Below are 13230 nucleotides of genomic sequence, written 5' to 3' on the forward strand. Positions count from 1 at the left end.
TTTGTTTTATTAAACTGTACTGAACTGAACTATACTTAACTCTACTAAACTACACTATAAACTGAACTGAACTACAAACTATACTAATTTTGAACTGAATTATACTAATTTTAACCAAGAACTGCACTTATACAACACTAACAACTACAACACTAACTAGTAAAATTGCATTAATATTCATCCTGTAAATTAAACATGAGAAGAGCATCATTTTGTACAGTCGGGAAACTAATATCATGAATAAATGCAACAAGCTTTCTAAGAAGGGAGCTTTCGAATAAATGCAACAAGTTGTAGATATCTGCTTCTGTATAATAGCTGGTCCTCTATTAGGTTTTGTATGATACAAGTGGCTTCCTAGAAAAGAATAGAGACCCACTACCATCTGATTCCATTCAACTACTGTCATCATGTAGCTGTGAACTGCTTCAGTTGTTCCCCAAGATGCTTAATCAGCCTCAGGAGCAATCAAATTACTCGCATGGAGGTGCTCTGGACTCAAAAAAGCAGAGTGTCTTTTATATATTAATTCATAACCTCAAAAAAACAGAGAGTCTAAACAACAATCAACACATCCTGTCTAAAAAACCATTGCCACAATAAACTCTATTAAAGGATAGTCATCAAACCTGATGCAAAAGATTCTGATGTGTTAGCATAAGTTATGTATACAAGAGTAACAATGTCATCAGATTTGATTGCTCCATACATGTACTGCTTCCCTGAAATAACAAAGTTTTAGAGAATCGGATCACTGCTCCTTTAGATTATAAATACAAAGATCAATATGTCTCTTCTACTGTAAAATAAGCAAGCACATAATTTCTACCACTCTAGTAAAGGCCAAACTCAAAACCTAGCGTTTGCAGACTAGATATGTTACTAAAACCAATTCACATTATCTTTTGATAATATTGTTTTACATCAGTTTTTAGGAACATTTCTCATAGAACATTTTTAAAAGAAAAAGTTTTACACTATTATATACTGTGGTTGTATATATGTGTTTTTCTGAAATAAATAAATAAATAACTAAATTAATTTATATATACATGATGCGCTTCAGAGGAACAAGGGGTGGACTAAAAACAAAAATTTTAATTAAAGAAAAGAAAGGGAATAAAATGGTGATTGTTCCAAGAACACACAAATAAGAAATATCAAACCTTAATCACACTTACAAACCATAACAGAGCTCAAACAAATATTCCATTTCTCATCAATTCTTAGAACTTGTCAAGATGAAGTTGACCGGTCCCAAATTTTCTACACAAAGTAAAATGTAATTATCAATTGAGCAACAATTTGAAATGACAAGTTAAAAAGGTGTTATATTGTACTCAGAAAATCAACTCCGATGGTGCTTATGTAGCTTTCAATGTATGAATCATCCTGTAGCAAAGCATTGAAAAACAATATTGAGCATTTGTGTACTGTTTCCAAGACAAAACAACATGAAAAACAAAGCATTAAGGTTATAGTCTTACGCACATGTACTTTAGATAACTAACAAATTGTGGCAAAACTTCAATCATCCAAATTAATAGCAACACTTGAAGGTCCCACTTCATCTTGAGAGGTTATCTCTACAAAAATAAAATAAAATATTTCATAATTTTTTAACACTTAAAATATAAATTAAAAAGTATATAAATTTGTCATATAATCTCACCTTGCTCAAATTTATCAAGTTCTTTAGGATCCTCGTCAAAAAGTATAGAGAAAGGTGTTCCTTTTAACCAATCTTGTGTGCAAACAAGCACTTCCACTATTTTAGGCGTTAGGCAATTACGATAAGGACTAACCACTCTTCCTCCTGTACTGAATGCACACTCTGAAGCTACGGTAGAGATAGGAATGGCTAACACCTCTCGTGCCATGTTCGCAAGGATAGGAGTCAAGTTGACTTTCCACCAATGTAAAATATCAAGCTCAACTGACTTCATATAAGGTTCAGGATCCTCTCTCAAGTATTTATCAAGCTCTGATATATAATCAAATCTACGTCCTGTAGCTCTTAGGTAGAAACTCATGCCATGAGGATCATCATCATCATCTAGTTGAGATTCTTGTTGGCTACTTTGAGAACCCTCCTCAATACCTTGATATTGTTCATAAAGTATTTTTAAAGACAATAATTTTGATTTCAATTCACTAGTCATACTAGATTCAAAAATCCAATCCCATAAAATGCAAGCTCTTTGCCTTATTAACGAAGATGTATTTTGTTTTCCAGTGTTTACTCTTCACACATAAGTTCACTAATAAAACCAACAAAAATATTCAATTTCTAGTAATAGGTGTTGGCGATCTCTTGAAGGTGAGAGAAAAACTCTTGTGGTTTAGAGAACATGACCATGTGATCAGCTCCAGCAATGACTTTGACATCATTTGGAGGGTTTCGTTCAATCATTGAGAGCTGAACCTCACGTTTGAACATGTTGTCTTGCTCGCACATTATATACACCTTCTTCACACTTCCATACTTCTCTTCTGTCAGTCTAGCATTCTCACCCGACATTTGTTCATCACCAAAAATGCGAGTGGGTCTCAACAGTGACAATGCCAAGGTCAAATCCTGCTTCATTTACACACTCTATGAAATGCCTCATGATTATATGTCTAATGATAAACTGGTTTTTTGTGTTCTCTTAATTCTGAATCTATAAGTTTTCACCAAAAACACTGATGCAAATTTGTAGATCAATATGTTAAAAAGTATTTTATTTCTATTATATGATATAGTTTTAAATTTTGGATAAATTTCTACGCTTAATTAAGTAATTATTGATATTTTTTTAAATTACAAATGGACATTTTTGCTTACTAGTTTTTCCGTGCGCTTGTTAGTGAAACTGTATATCAACACGAATGAAATTTAACTGAACTGTTCACGACGATTGTTCTTATTTCATCCAAATAATATTGTTTCCAGTTTATAAATGAATCTCAACCGCTTCTGAAAAAAAATAGCATGACAAAATCAAACATCTATGGACTCAAATATAAACAAATTTAACTGTTTTTTAATTAAAGTTGGTTGATATCATCTTTTCCAGATTATATTTAAAAATTTGAAAGTAATCTTCATAAAAACTCATCTTTAAAAATATAAAGAAAACCATTAAAAATAACTATGAATCAAAAGGTGTTGCACTCCGGTAAACTGTCTGTCTGTCTGTCTAACTATTTGTTAAGTGAAATCATGTCGAAACCCTATATAAACCAAACCGTTTTAAAGCTGATTAACTTTAAAATTATCATGTTTAAACGTTTAATCACGATATTTGAACAGTGATTCAGTCAATTTTAATAAAAAATTCATTATAAAATCTCAAAATAAAAAGTTTTTATAATCTGAATCAGATTAACTTTAATATCTGTTACTACCGATGGCGGACAACCGACCGGGAAGGCCGAGCGGGTGGAAGCAAGGCTGATATGTCCGATCGGGTGTCCCAGCCTGATATGTCCGATTGGATCTCTTAAGCGCAATATGTTCGGTCGGACAGATGTATAAAACTGTGGATTGGAGACAGCAGTTGAATGCTCATGAATGTGTAGTTAATGAGGTAACGGTCATTGTCGAGTATTTAAGATGTGCATTGAAAGCCATTAAGAGGTAAATTAACGGGTAATATTCTCTGAAATCATATAAATAGCAGTCAAAGGAGAAGGTAAACCTTTGATAATTATATAGACTTGCAAAAGCTCATTCTGACTTGAGCGTCGGAGTGTTTGCTGCAGGTCCGGTCCCCAAACAATATCAAAAATCAAACTTGAATACTAAAAAGCCAAAATCAGTATGTATTAAACTTTATATTTAGTAGTAAAAAAAATGGGCGTCCCTGTATTTATTTGAAAAAATTATTGATACGTAATAATTGTAATAGGAAAACCCAAGTTCCTTTTAAAAATATAGCAACTAAAATCACAGAAAAAAACAAAATTACATTAAAAAACTTGTAATTTATATATTTTATTTCAAAGTGCATACCTCCGGTGGAGAGAGTTGGTATAAATTGGATGCTAAGAATTCAGGCGAGAATTTAATTGATTTTTCCGGTTGACTGCTGTTGTTGTCATACTTAGATTCCGATCTTCGACGAGCCCGAGACTTTAGAAATGAATGAAATTGAGTGAAGAGAGGAAATTTAAGCAGTTCACGTAGTGATCAGAATATTAAAAATGAAGTACACCACCTCCTGAGAAAGAGTGTACAAGCTTAGATCGGGAGAAGGCATCAAGGTACTGACAAATACCGCAGCTGCGATCTTTTCGGGGAAGCTTTCCATGGCTAAGGACATGCCGATCCCACCCAAGCTATGACCGACGAGGATCACACGCTCTTCAGCATCCAAACTCTCCAGAAATTCCATCAAAGGCTCATAGTATTCTGATATTGAATTCAGCTCCTCCGCCTGCTTCGGATGGATCCCGGAGGCAGCCATGTCCAGAGCTGTCACACGGTGTCCACTCGATTTCAGCAATGCAACGACCTTATACCAACACCATGCACCATGGCCGCCTCCGTGAATCAACACTAAATGCTTCTCTTTCTCTCTCTGCATCTTATCTCACCTAATATTTTCACTTACCCCGATCTAAATGATAGGAATGGAAAAGTTCACACACACACACACATACATATATATTCTCCCTGAAACAAGAAGAAAGGAAAGAAGAAGACTGATAATAGAGCTGCAAAAAAATACTAATGTTATTACTATTTTATTATTGTATCACATACAAGCACTACTTTTATATATTGCTTTAACGCATGTAAAGAAAGAAGAGAGATTAGCTAAGGACACATGTGAGCACGTGTATACTAAGTGACTGAGAGAATTATAAATAGAGATAAATATAAAGATAGTTTAAAATGATAAAGTAAAACATTATTTGATAATCTACTCGGGGTGTAATGCATATCTAATGTTGACTAATTTAAGGACTTCTGAACTTATTTAAAAATAATTAAAATCATAAAAATAATTATTTAGTCAAAGGGTTTATCTAAAATGAGTATGTGCGATCTATTTAAATATAACTTGTTCGGATGAATCAGAAGGGAACAAATATTTCTTCTTCTTTTTTTCTGTATCTTTTCTGGTAAATAAAAATGAATTAGTTATGTGAGTTTTTATCAATATCAGTGTAGAATGAATTTGGAAGATTATAGTAAAATAAGATACTTATATCGAGTAAATACGTATAAACGAAAATGTTGATTGAAAAATTTTTAAAAGAAAAAACATTTCATAATATTGAGTTTAAAATTTTTTGAGGTTAGAAAATTTATTAAAAAATTGAGAATATTATATTGGAAATGTTATAATTGGTATTTGGTTCATTACTTGTTTTCGTACTACCTAGATCATAACATATTACATATACAGATAGAATAAGGTGAGTTCATTTTAAAATAATCATCATTCCAATAATATATAGATAACAATACAACCATTTATCATCACATTCTCATATTATGAACATTATATACAAACAACAAGTTATATAAATGATTCACTAACCAATAACATAATATTGAATTGTGTATGATATGAGTACATGAATAATGTTGAAAAAATAAAAAATCACATAATTCCTAAAAGAATTACAAGAAACGAGAGGTTGTTCTTGCTCAACAAAAAAAGTCATTCATTCTCTTTATTTTTATATTTTTTTTTATTTCTAATATGTAGGGTTTAATAATAATGTTTGGATTAGGACTAGTGGGCTTATCTCAAGCCCAAGAAGACAATATACAAAGGGTGTTTATTCCTGCACCCCACTTGTTTCTATCTACATCCCATTAAAAGGTGTGAAATCCCTAAATTACTTTACATTAAAATTATAATAAAAATTCCTACACCTTCTTTTTCTTTAATATTATTATTACTATTATTATTATTTTTCTTCTTTTTTTTTCCTCCTCTCCTTTGCATTCCCCTCCTTTACATCCTACCATCACCTTCACAATTCACGTCATTTCCTTTTTTGTTTGTGACCCTTCTTCTTCTTGTCTTCTCTTTTGTGGATGTCACTACATCCTTCTATTATTTCTTATCCTTTTTTCCTTTTTTTTTCCTACAAAAAAATTGAAACTTATTTTACAAATAGATTTATCAAAGAAAACATCAACAAATATTTTAAAAATTTAACTATCAATAGATTTAAAATTAAATTATTGAGTTTTAAAAAAAATATAGATGAATTTACTGATAAATTTTACTATGTACGTGATAAAAATTTATAATGAAAATTTTGATGTTTATTTTGCTAATGAAATTTATCAATATATAAATTATTGTTAGATCTTACTCATAAATTTTATGACGGATCGTTTATCGATAAATATTTTTGTATGTATTTAAAATTTTAAAATCTATCACTAAAATTTATTTACCAGTTGATTATTCAATAATATAAAATTTTTTTTGTAGTAATTCATTTATCTTAATTATTTTATAATTTATAGAAAAAGTAAATATATTGACTTGAAGTTTAGAAAGGTAACTTTTTTAAGAAAAAAAATAATAATGCTTATAACTTATTCATAATCTTCCTTTTGTTTATCCATTTAAATTGTAACCTTTTAAAACAGCACTAGAGTTAAAAATAATTATTTATGTTCCTAAACTATTTATGTTTTTTATAAAGAGGCTCTTAAAAAGATTGAATAAAGTTTATGATTTTTTTGAATTGATATATCATAATAATAACAACAATATATTGAACAAAATTCAACTAAAATAAGTAAATAGCTAGAAACTAAATTAAAAATATAGTTTAAAAATACAATTGAAAGGTGTGAAGACCTAGAAACGAAGTTAACCTAATTATTATTACATAAACATACCAAGAAAAATGTAGTGGGATCTTACGGAAATGTGGATGAAATTTGTCTAATTTCATTTGTGTTTTCTATATATACGTTACAGAGGAGAACACAGTGAGGAAAGCACTGGAAAGACAGGATGAGTGAGAATGAGAGTAAGAAAAAACACTTTGTCCTGGTGCATGGTCTTGGCCATGGTGCTTGGTGCTGGTACAAGCTGAAGCCACTTTTGGCATCAGCTGGCCATAAAGTCACAGTCCTTGACCTTGCAGCTTCAGGCATAGACACACAAAAAATACAAGACATCCCCACTTTTTATCACTATTCCAAACCTTTGTTGGATCTTTTGGCGTCTCTTCCTCCTACAGAAACAGTTGTCCTTGTCGGACATAGCTTTGGAGGGATGAACATAGCCCTTGCAATGGAAAATTTTCCAGAAAAAGTATCTCTCGGAGTTTTTCTATCAGCTTTTGCTCCTGATCCCCACCACAAACCCTCCCATGTATTACAAGAGGTATGTTTTTTTTATTATTATTATTAAAGTAAATAAAAACCAGATTATGCATACAAATTACAAACTGTAAGGTACTTACAAAATATACCTGTGAAAAGCTAAGACGTACTTTTCTGATCGGTGTTCACCATTAAATTAAATGAGTAGGTGCATCTACTCTACTCTTTTCATTCCCTTTGCCGCAATTTTTCTAAATTTTTTATGTATTTGTGCGTCATACAGTTTTTCTAAATTTGTATATTTTTGTGTGATTATTTGTTCTTACAATGTTTATCCCAAGTAATAGAGTGAAAGACTAACGATTTTTTTTTCTATGAAAAAAAAATGGTAGAAGATTAATTATACATTTACATTTCTTTTTCAAATAAAGATGCTTTCTTAAAAATATTTAAAATTAAAACTTTAACATACCAGAAATTGAAAGGCAGTCCATAAAATATATTTACGTAATTTTAATGTTGTCTTCAAATAATTTATAGTATTTTTTTTGTTGATTTATATATATATATAGCAGGCATGAGATATGAGTTTGTGTGTATATACTAAATACATAGTATTAATTTAGTAGATGCAGGGATGAGGTGAGAATTAAAATGGTTATCCATTCAAGAATAGAACAATTACATTTTTACTATTTTAAAAACCTACCGCTACCATACTATATTAATACGCTTTAAACTCATCTTTAATCTACCTCCTTAAAATTGGTTGGATAGAGTTTGGATAACTAATGGCAATGAATGTCGAAACACGGATATCCTTGCTCTGTACAACAAAAATTACTCTTTCTATCTCAATTAAAATCACCAAATTAAAGTTAATTTTGATCTATGTACTTTAAGTATTGTTAGAAAAATGGTTAATTAAAATAAAGATGCGAAATAGATAATAACGTTGTGGATGTGGATTTGGACAGTTGACTAAGAAAGAACCACTTAATGGATGGATGGACTGCGAGATATCGAAGACTGGAAACAAAACCACGCTTCTTTTCGGTCCTGAGTTTTTGTCCACTTCTGTGTACCAACTCTGCTCCACCGAGGTAGTCACAGGCACACAGACACGTAAGACAAATCATGGCAATTCTTTTGAGGGGATAGAATTTTAAAATGTTTTTGACTTGGATTTTGCAGGATCTGGAATTGGCCAAGACTCTCGTAAGGAAAGGCTCACTCTTTCCTGAAGAACTTTCAGAGGCAAAAAATTTCTCCCGAGAGGGTTATGCGTCTGTCTCACGTGCCTATATTATCCTCAGTGAGGACTTGATAATTCCAAAAGAGTATCAACAATGGATGATCCAAAATGCTGGAATTCATACTGTGAGGGAGATCAATGGAGCAGATCACATGGCTATGCTTGGTAAAACCAAGGATCTCTGTTCAATTCTTCTCGAGATTGCTGATAACTGAGCACTCTCATTGCAGAATTTGATCCAGAAAATCCATTACCTGTTTCAAAAGATTAAAACTATCTCGATAGTGTTTTATTTCTTTATGAATAAACTTAATTATCTTTTCTATGTGTAAGTGTTTGTACTTTCTGGAATAAAGTGTTGTCTCTCAGAAACGCTTGTTTGCTATGATTAATGCTATATATAAAGAGAGATTGAGTAGATTTCTTTTTTCTTTGGTTGAGATTTTGATCAATGTGTTTATCAGCATGGCTGATTAAAACACTGTAATATAGAATAATATAATACAATATGTTTTAGTAGGGATGTGGAGACCGAGATACCAACCTAATAAAACTGGACTGCTTCTTCTTGTGATGCCTATTGCGACGCTCCCTCTCTCTCTATGCTCTGTTCTCTGGGAGAAGATGGGCTGGGTACCTGCAAAGGCACTCCGACGCTCAAGTCAAGAAAGGAATGTCTGATTAATCTTCAGAATAATAATCTCTTTCTTAATTTCTCTTAGGGGAAAAACGTACCTTTTTCCGGTGTGCTTTGCATATTTAAATCAGTAAAATAAACCGTTTACCTGAAAATCCGGTCAGTTACTGAAGTTGACTATTTGGAAGTTATAACTGCTAGGTCGTGTTTGATACTGAGTCAATTACCTCCGCGATTCATGGTGTTAGCTAATATTCGTAACTGCTTATTCTTAACCGCTTAATCGTATATTTACGATATTGCGCTTTGCATGTCGATCGTCCTGTTAAACGACACAGATGGGCGACTTGTCGCGCGAGCACTATATGTCACGACATCACTGTTTGGTTTTCGATCACTAAGTGGTCGACATCAACATTTAAGCGTGCGACCTTACGACCGTGAGAAGGGTCAGCATTGCATATCCTTATTATTAGCTTCTGGGTTACCGGTCGACCATTGGTGAACTAGGTATCCTATAGTACACAATACTTTTGATATATTTTTAGCTGAAATAATTTTAGACCTTTTGATTTTTGATATATAGCTCTCTGATTATTGAGTCAAGGCCAGAATAAAAAATTGCAGAATCAATTTGAAAAATACAATTACAAAATTCGAAAATGATAGACAAGTTATGATTGACCGAGACTCTACGCAAATTAGGTCTGATAAGGACATTTTTTATGTTTTATCTTCCGTCCTTATTAAAATACTATTTTTGTTTTTTTAATTCTTTTTTCGTTTCTATTTTTTTTTTCTTCCACAAAAGTTATTAACTTTTACAATTATTTTAAGAAAGTGCTATTTAAATTTTTTATTAGTTAATAATGTAAAATTTACATCAATAATATATCAAAGTTCAACTCTAATTTTATTTTGTAAACATGTTAGATGTGAGGAACTAACTTTTTAAAATACTTAAAGTTCATTCAATGAGATTATTTTTTCTAATATTGTCTTCGTTCATATATATTTAAATATCAAACTCTTCTTCATAGCATGTTTATAAAAATATCATGTTAATTAGAGTCTAGTATATTTTAACTATTTACTTAACATATTATATTTTGATTAATAGAAAAAGTTAAGATTAGCATAGCAAGTTATTCAAATATATATGGATTATAAAGCATCTATCTATCCAAATTATAAAAATTATACTGAATCGGAACATTTTTAGGCTATTTTGTAAGAAAGTCTAAGAACTTTCTTCACTGAAAGCGTTTTTTTTTTGTGTCGTTTATGTCATTCAAATTATTTTTAAATTAAGCTTTAATATTTTCAAGATAAAATGTCTTTAGTTAAAAATAGTCTTGTATATCAATATAATTTTCAAAAACATAACTATTTTGTTAAAACAGCGTCTATTATCATAAATATCATACTTACAATATAATTTATATATTTAAAAACATTTATTTATTATAAAGTTTAGAGTTATAAAATAAACATTTTGACCCTGTCACTTCAATAGCATGCAATTGTGTGTGGTGTGGCTGAGACATAGCATGCAACAATTACATGAACAAAGTATGTTTTTGTGCAGTAGAGGGTCATGCTCCGTCTCTGCTCCAAAAATGCACCAGCGTCACTTCAATACGAGAGGCGCGTCAACTCCACGCCCTAATATTAACTACTACCACTGTCTTCAACTCCCAATCTCCGTTTGTGTACAACAACATCCTCTCCATGTACGCTCGGTGTGGTTCACTCACAGACTCTCACCTTGTGTTCGACAAAATGCCTCGCAGAACTGTTGTTTCCTACAACGCACTTTTTGCAGCCTATTCTCGAGCTTCATCAAACCATGCCATTTCGGCTCTTGAACTGTATATCCAGATGGAAACTAAGGGTCTAAGACCCTCCAGCATGACTTTTACTAGCTTGCTGCAAGCATCTTCCTTGCTTCAACATTGGTGGTTTGGATCATCGCTTCATGCCAAGGCCTTCAAGTTGGGTTTGAATGATATTTGTTTCCAAACTTCTTTGCTTAATATGTACTCAACCTGCGGGGATTTGAGTTCAGCTGAATTGGTTTTTGGGGATATGATTGATAGAGATGATGTTGCTTGGAATTCTCTCATTGTGGGATATCTGAAGAATAATAAGATCAAGGAGGGTTTTCGGCTGTTTATTACAATGATGAGGGTTGGTTTTGTCCCAACCCAGTTCACCTATTGTATGGTTTTGAATGCCTGTAGTCATCTGAAGGATTATCGCTCTGGTAGATTGATTCATGCCCATGTGATTGTTAGGAATGTGCCGGTGGATTTACATCTACAAAATGCTCTCTTAGACATGTACTGCAACATTGGCAATACGCGAACAGCTTATGAGATTTTTAGTAGAATGGAATGCCCGGATTTAGTTTCTTGGAACTCAATGATTGCTGGGTATTCTGAGAATGAGGATGGAAAGAATGCCATGAATTTATTTGTTCAGTTGCGAGAAATGTGTTTTCCTGAACCGGATGACTACACCTATGCTAGCATTATATCAGCAACTGGCGCATTCCCATCTTCCAGTTATGGAAAATCTCTTCATGCTGAAGTTATTAAAATGGGATTTGAGAGAAGCATGTTTGTAGGAAGCACTCTAGTGTCTATGTATTTCAAAAATCATGAAAGTGAAGCTGCTCGGCGAGTATTTTATTCAATATCAGTGAAGGATGTTATTCTCTGGACGGAAATGATCACTGGTTATTCTAAAACGACTGATGGAATTAGGGCAATTAGATGCTTTTTCGAAATGGTTCATGAAGCCCATGAGGTTGATGACTATGTTCTCAGTGGAGTTTTTAGTGCCTGTGCTGACCTTGCACTTTTAAGACAAGGCGAAATAATTCATTGCTATGCTGTTAAATTGGGTTATGATGTTGAAATGTCTGTTTCTGGGAGTCTAATTGATATGTATGCAAAAAATGGTAGCCTTGAAGCTGCATATTTGGTATTTTCCCAAGTTTCAGACCCAGATTTGAAGTGTTGGAACTCAATGCTTGGTGGATATAGTCACCATGGAATGGTCGAGGAGGCATTGAAACTTTTTGAGGAGATTCTCAAACAAGGTCTGATTCCCGATCAAGTGACATTCTTGTCTTTATTGTCTGGTTGCAGCCACCGTAGGTGGGTTGAGCAAGGAAATTTTCTCTGGAATTATATGAACCGCATTGGCTTGATTCCAGGGCCTAAGCACTACTCTTGCATGGTAAATTTGTTCAGTCGAGCAGCATTACTGGAAGAGGCGGAAGAAATTATCAATAAGTCACCTTATACTGAAGATAATCTAGAACTATGGAGAACTTTGTTAAGTGCTTGTGTTATAAATAAAAATTTTAAAGTGGGAATTCATGCAGCAGAGGAAGTTTTGAGATTGAAAGCAGAAGATGGTCCGACGCTTGTTTTGCTTTCTAATCTTTATTCCGCTGCAAGGAGATGGGATAAAGTTGCAGAAATAAGAAGAAATATGAGGGGATCGATCTTAGAGAAAGATCCAGGGTTGAGTTGGATTGAGGCCAAAAATGGCATTCATGTGTTCTCTTCCGGAGATCATTCACATCCCAAGGCTGATGAAGTGCAGGCTGAGTTGCACAGGCTAAAAAGAAATATGATTAGAACAGGAAATGATGACAGAGGAAGTAGATAATGATTAAACCGCTGTGGATAGGGATGATGGACATGTAATTTCTCCATCTTCTCCTTGTATTCAGGAAGTTTTATAATATTATTCTCTAAATCAAAATATTTGTTCAATGCACTAATACAATTATATGTTTGTTAATTAAATCATCATTTAATTGACTATAAATCTCTTGGCCACAATGTGGAGGATTATATTTAATCATCGTCTCCAATGAAAGAGCTAGCATCTGTGCCAAGCCAACATAACTATCCAGTCAAATATTAAGAAGCTCTTTGTTTCATCTTTACCAATAACAAAATTTACACAGTACTGAATGTGCCATTATTAGTTTTTTTTTTCTTTAAGAATAAGGGGATTAGATTT

General features: G+C 32.6%; 2 protein-coding genes across 3 annotated transcripts; one reads left to right on the forward strand and one right to left on the reverse strand.

Annotated features, from left to right (window-relative positions):
- Positions 1-1238: 1238 nt before the first annotated feature.
- Positions 1239-4737, reverse strand: LOC124844582 (methyl jasmonate esterase 1). 2 transcript variants are annotated; one of them, XM_088100218.1, is made up of 5 exons: positions 4203-4737; positions 3998-4117; positions 1673-2581; positions 1492-1586; positions 1239-1392 (listed from the first exon to the last, which is right to left on the reverse strand). In XM_088100218.1, exons 1-3 carry the CDS (start codon positions 4569-4571, stop codon positions 2291-2293), a joined length of 780 nt encoding a protein of 259 aa, XP_087956344.1. In that variant the 5' UTR covers positions 4572-4737; the 3' UTR covers positions 1239-1392; positions 1492-1586; positions 1673-2290. The 2 variants fall into 2 exon arrangements, with proteins under 2 accessions (XP_087956344.1, XP_087956345.1); XM_088100219.1 differs by having other exon boundaries at positions 1255-1392; positions 1673-2578; positions 4203-4724.
- Positions 4738-6873: 2136 nt separating this feature from the next.
- On the forward strand, positions 6874-12917 carry LOC124844581 (pentatricopeptide repeat-containing protein At3g50420-like). Its single transcript, XM_088100522.1, has 5 exons — positions 6874-7355; positions 8272-8397; positions 8489-8760; positions 9474-9487; positions 10730-12917. Exons 1-5 carry the CDS (start codon positions 6981-6983, stop codon positions 12868-12870), a joined length of 2928 nt encoding a protein of 975 aa, XP_087956648.1. The 5' UTR covers positions 6874-6980; the 3' UTR covers positions 12871-12917.
- The last annotated feature ends 313 nt before the right edge of the window (positions 12918-13230 follow it).

Source organism: Vigna umbellata, chromosome 10, assembly GCF_029865625.1.
Source record: "Vigna umbellata cultivar VRB3 chromosome 10, Vumbellata_1.0, whole genome shotgun sequence".
Taxonomy (NCBI): Eukaryota; Viridiplantae; Streptophyta; class Magnoliopsida; order Fabales; family Fabaceae; genus Vigna; species Vigna umbellata.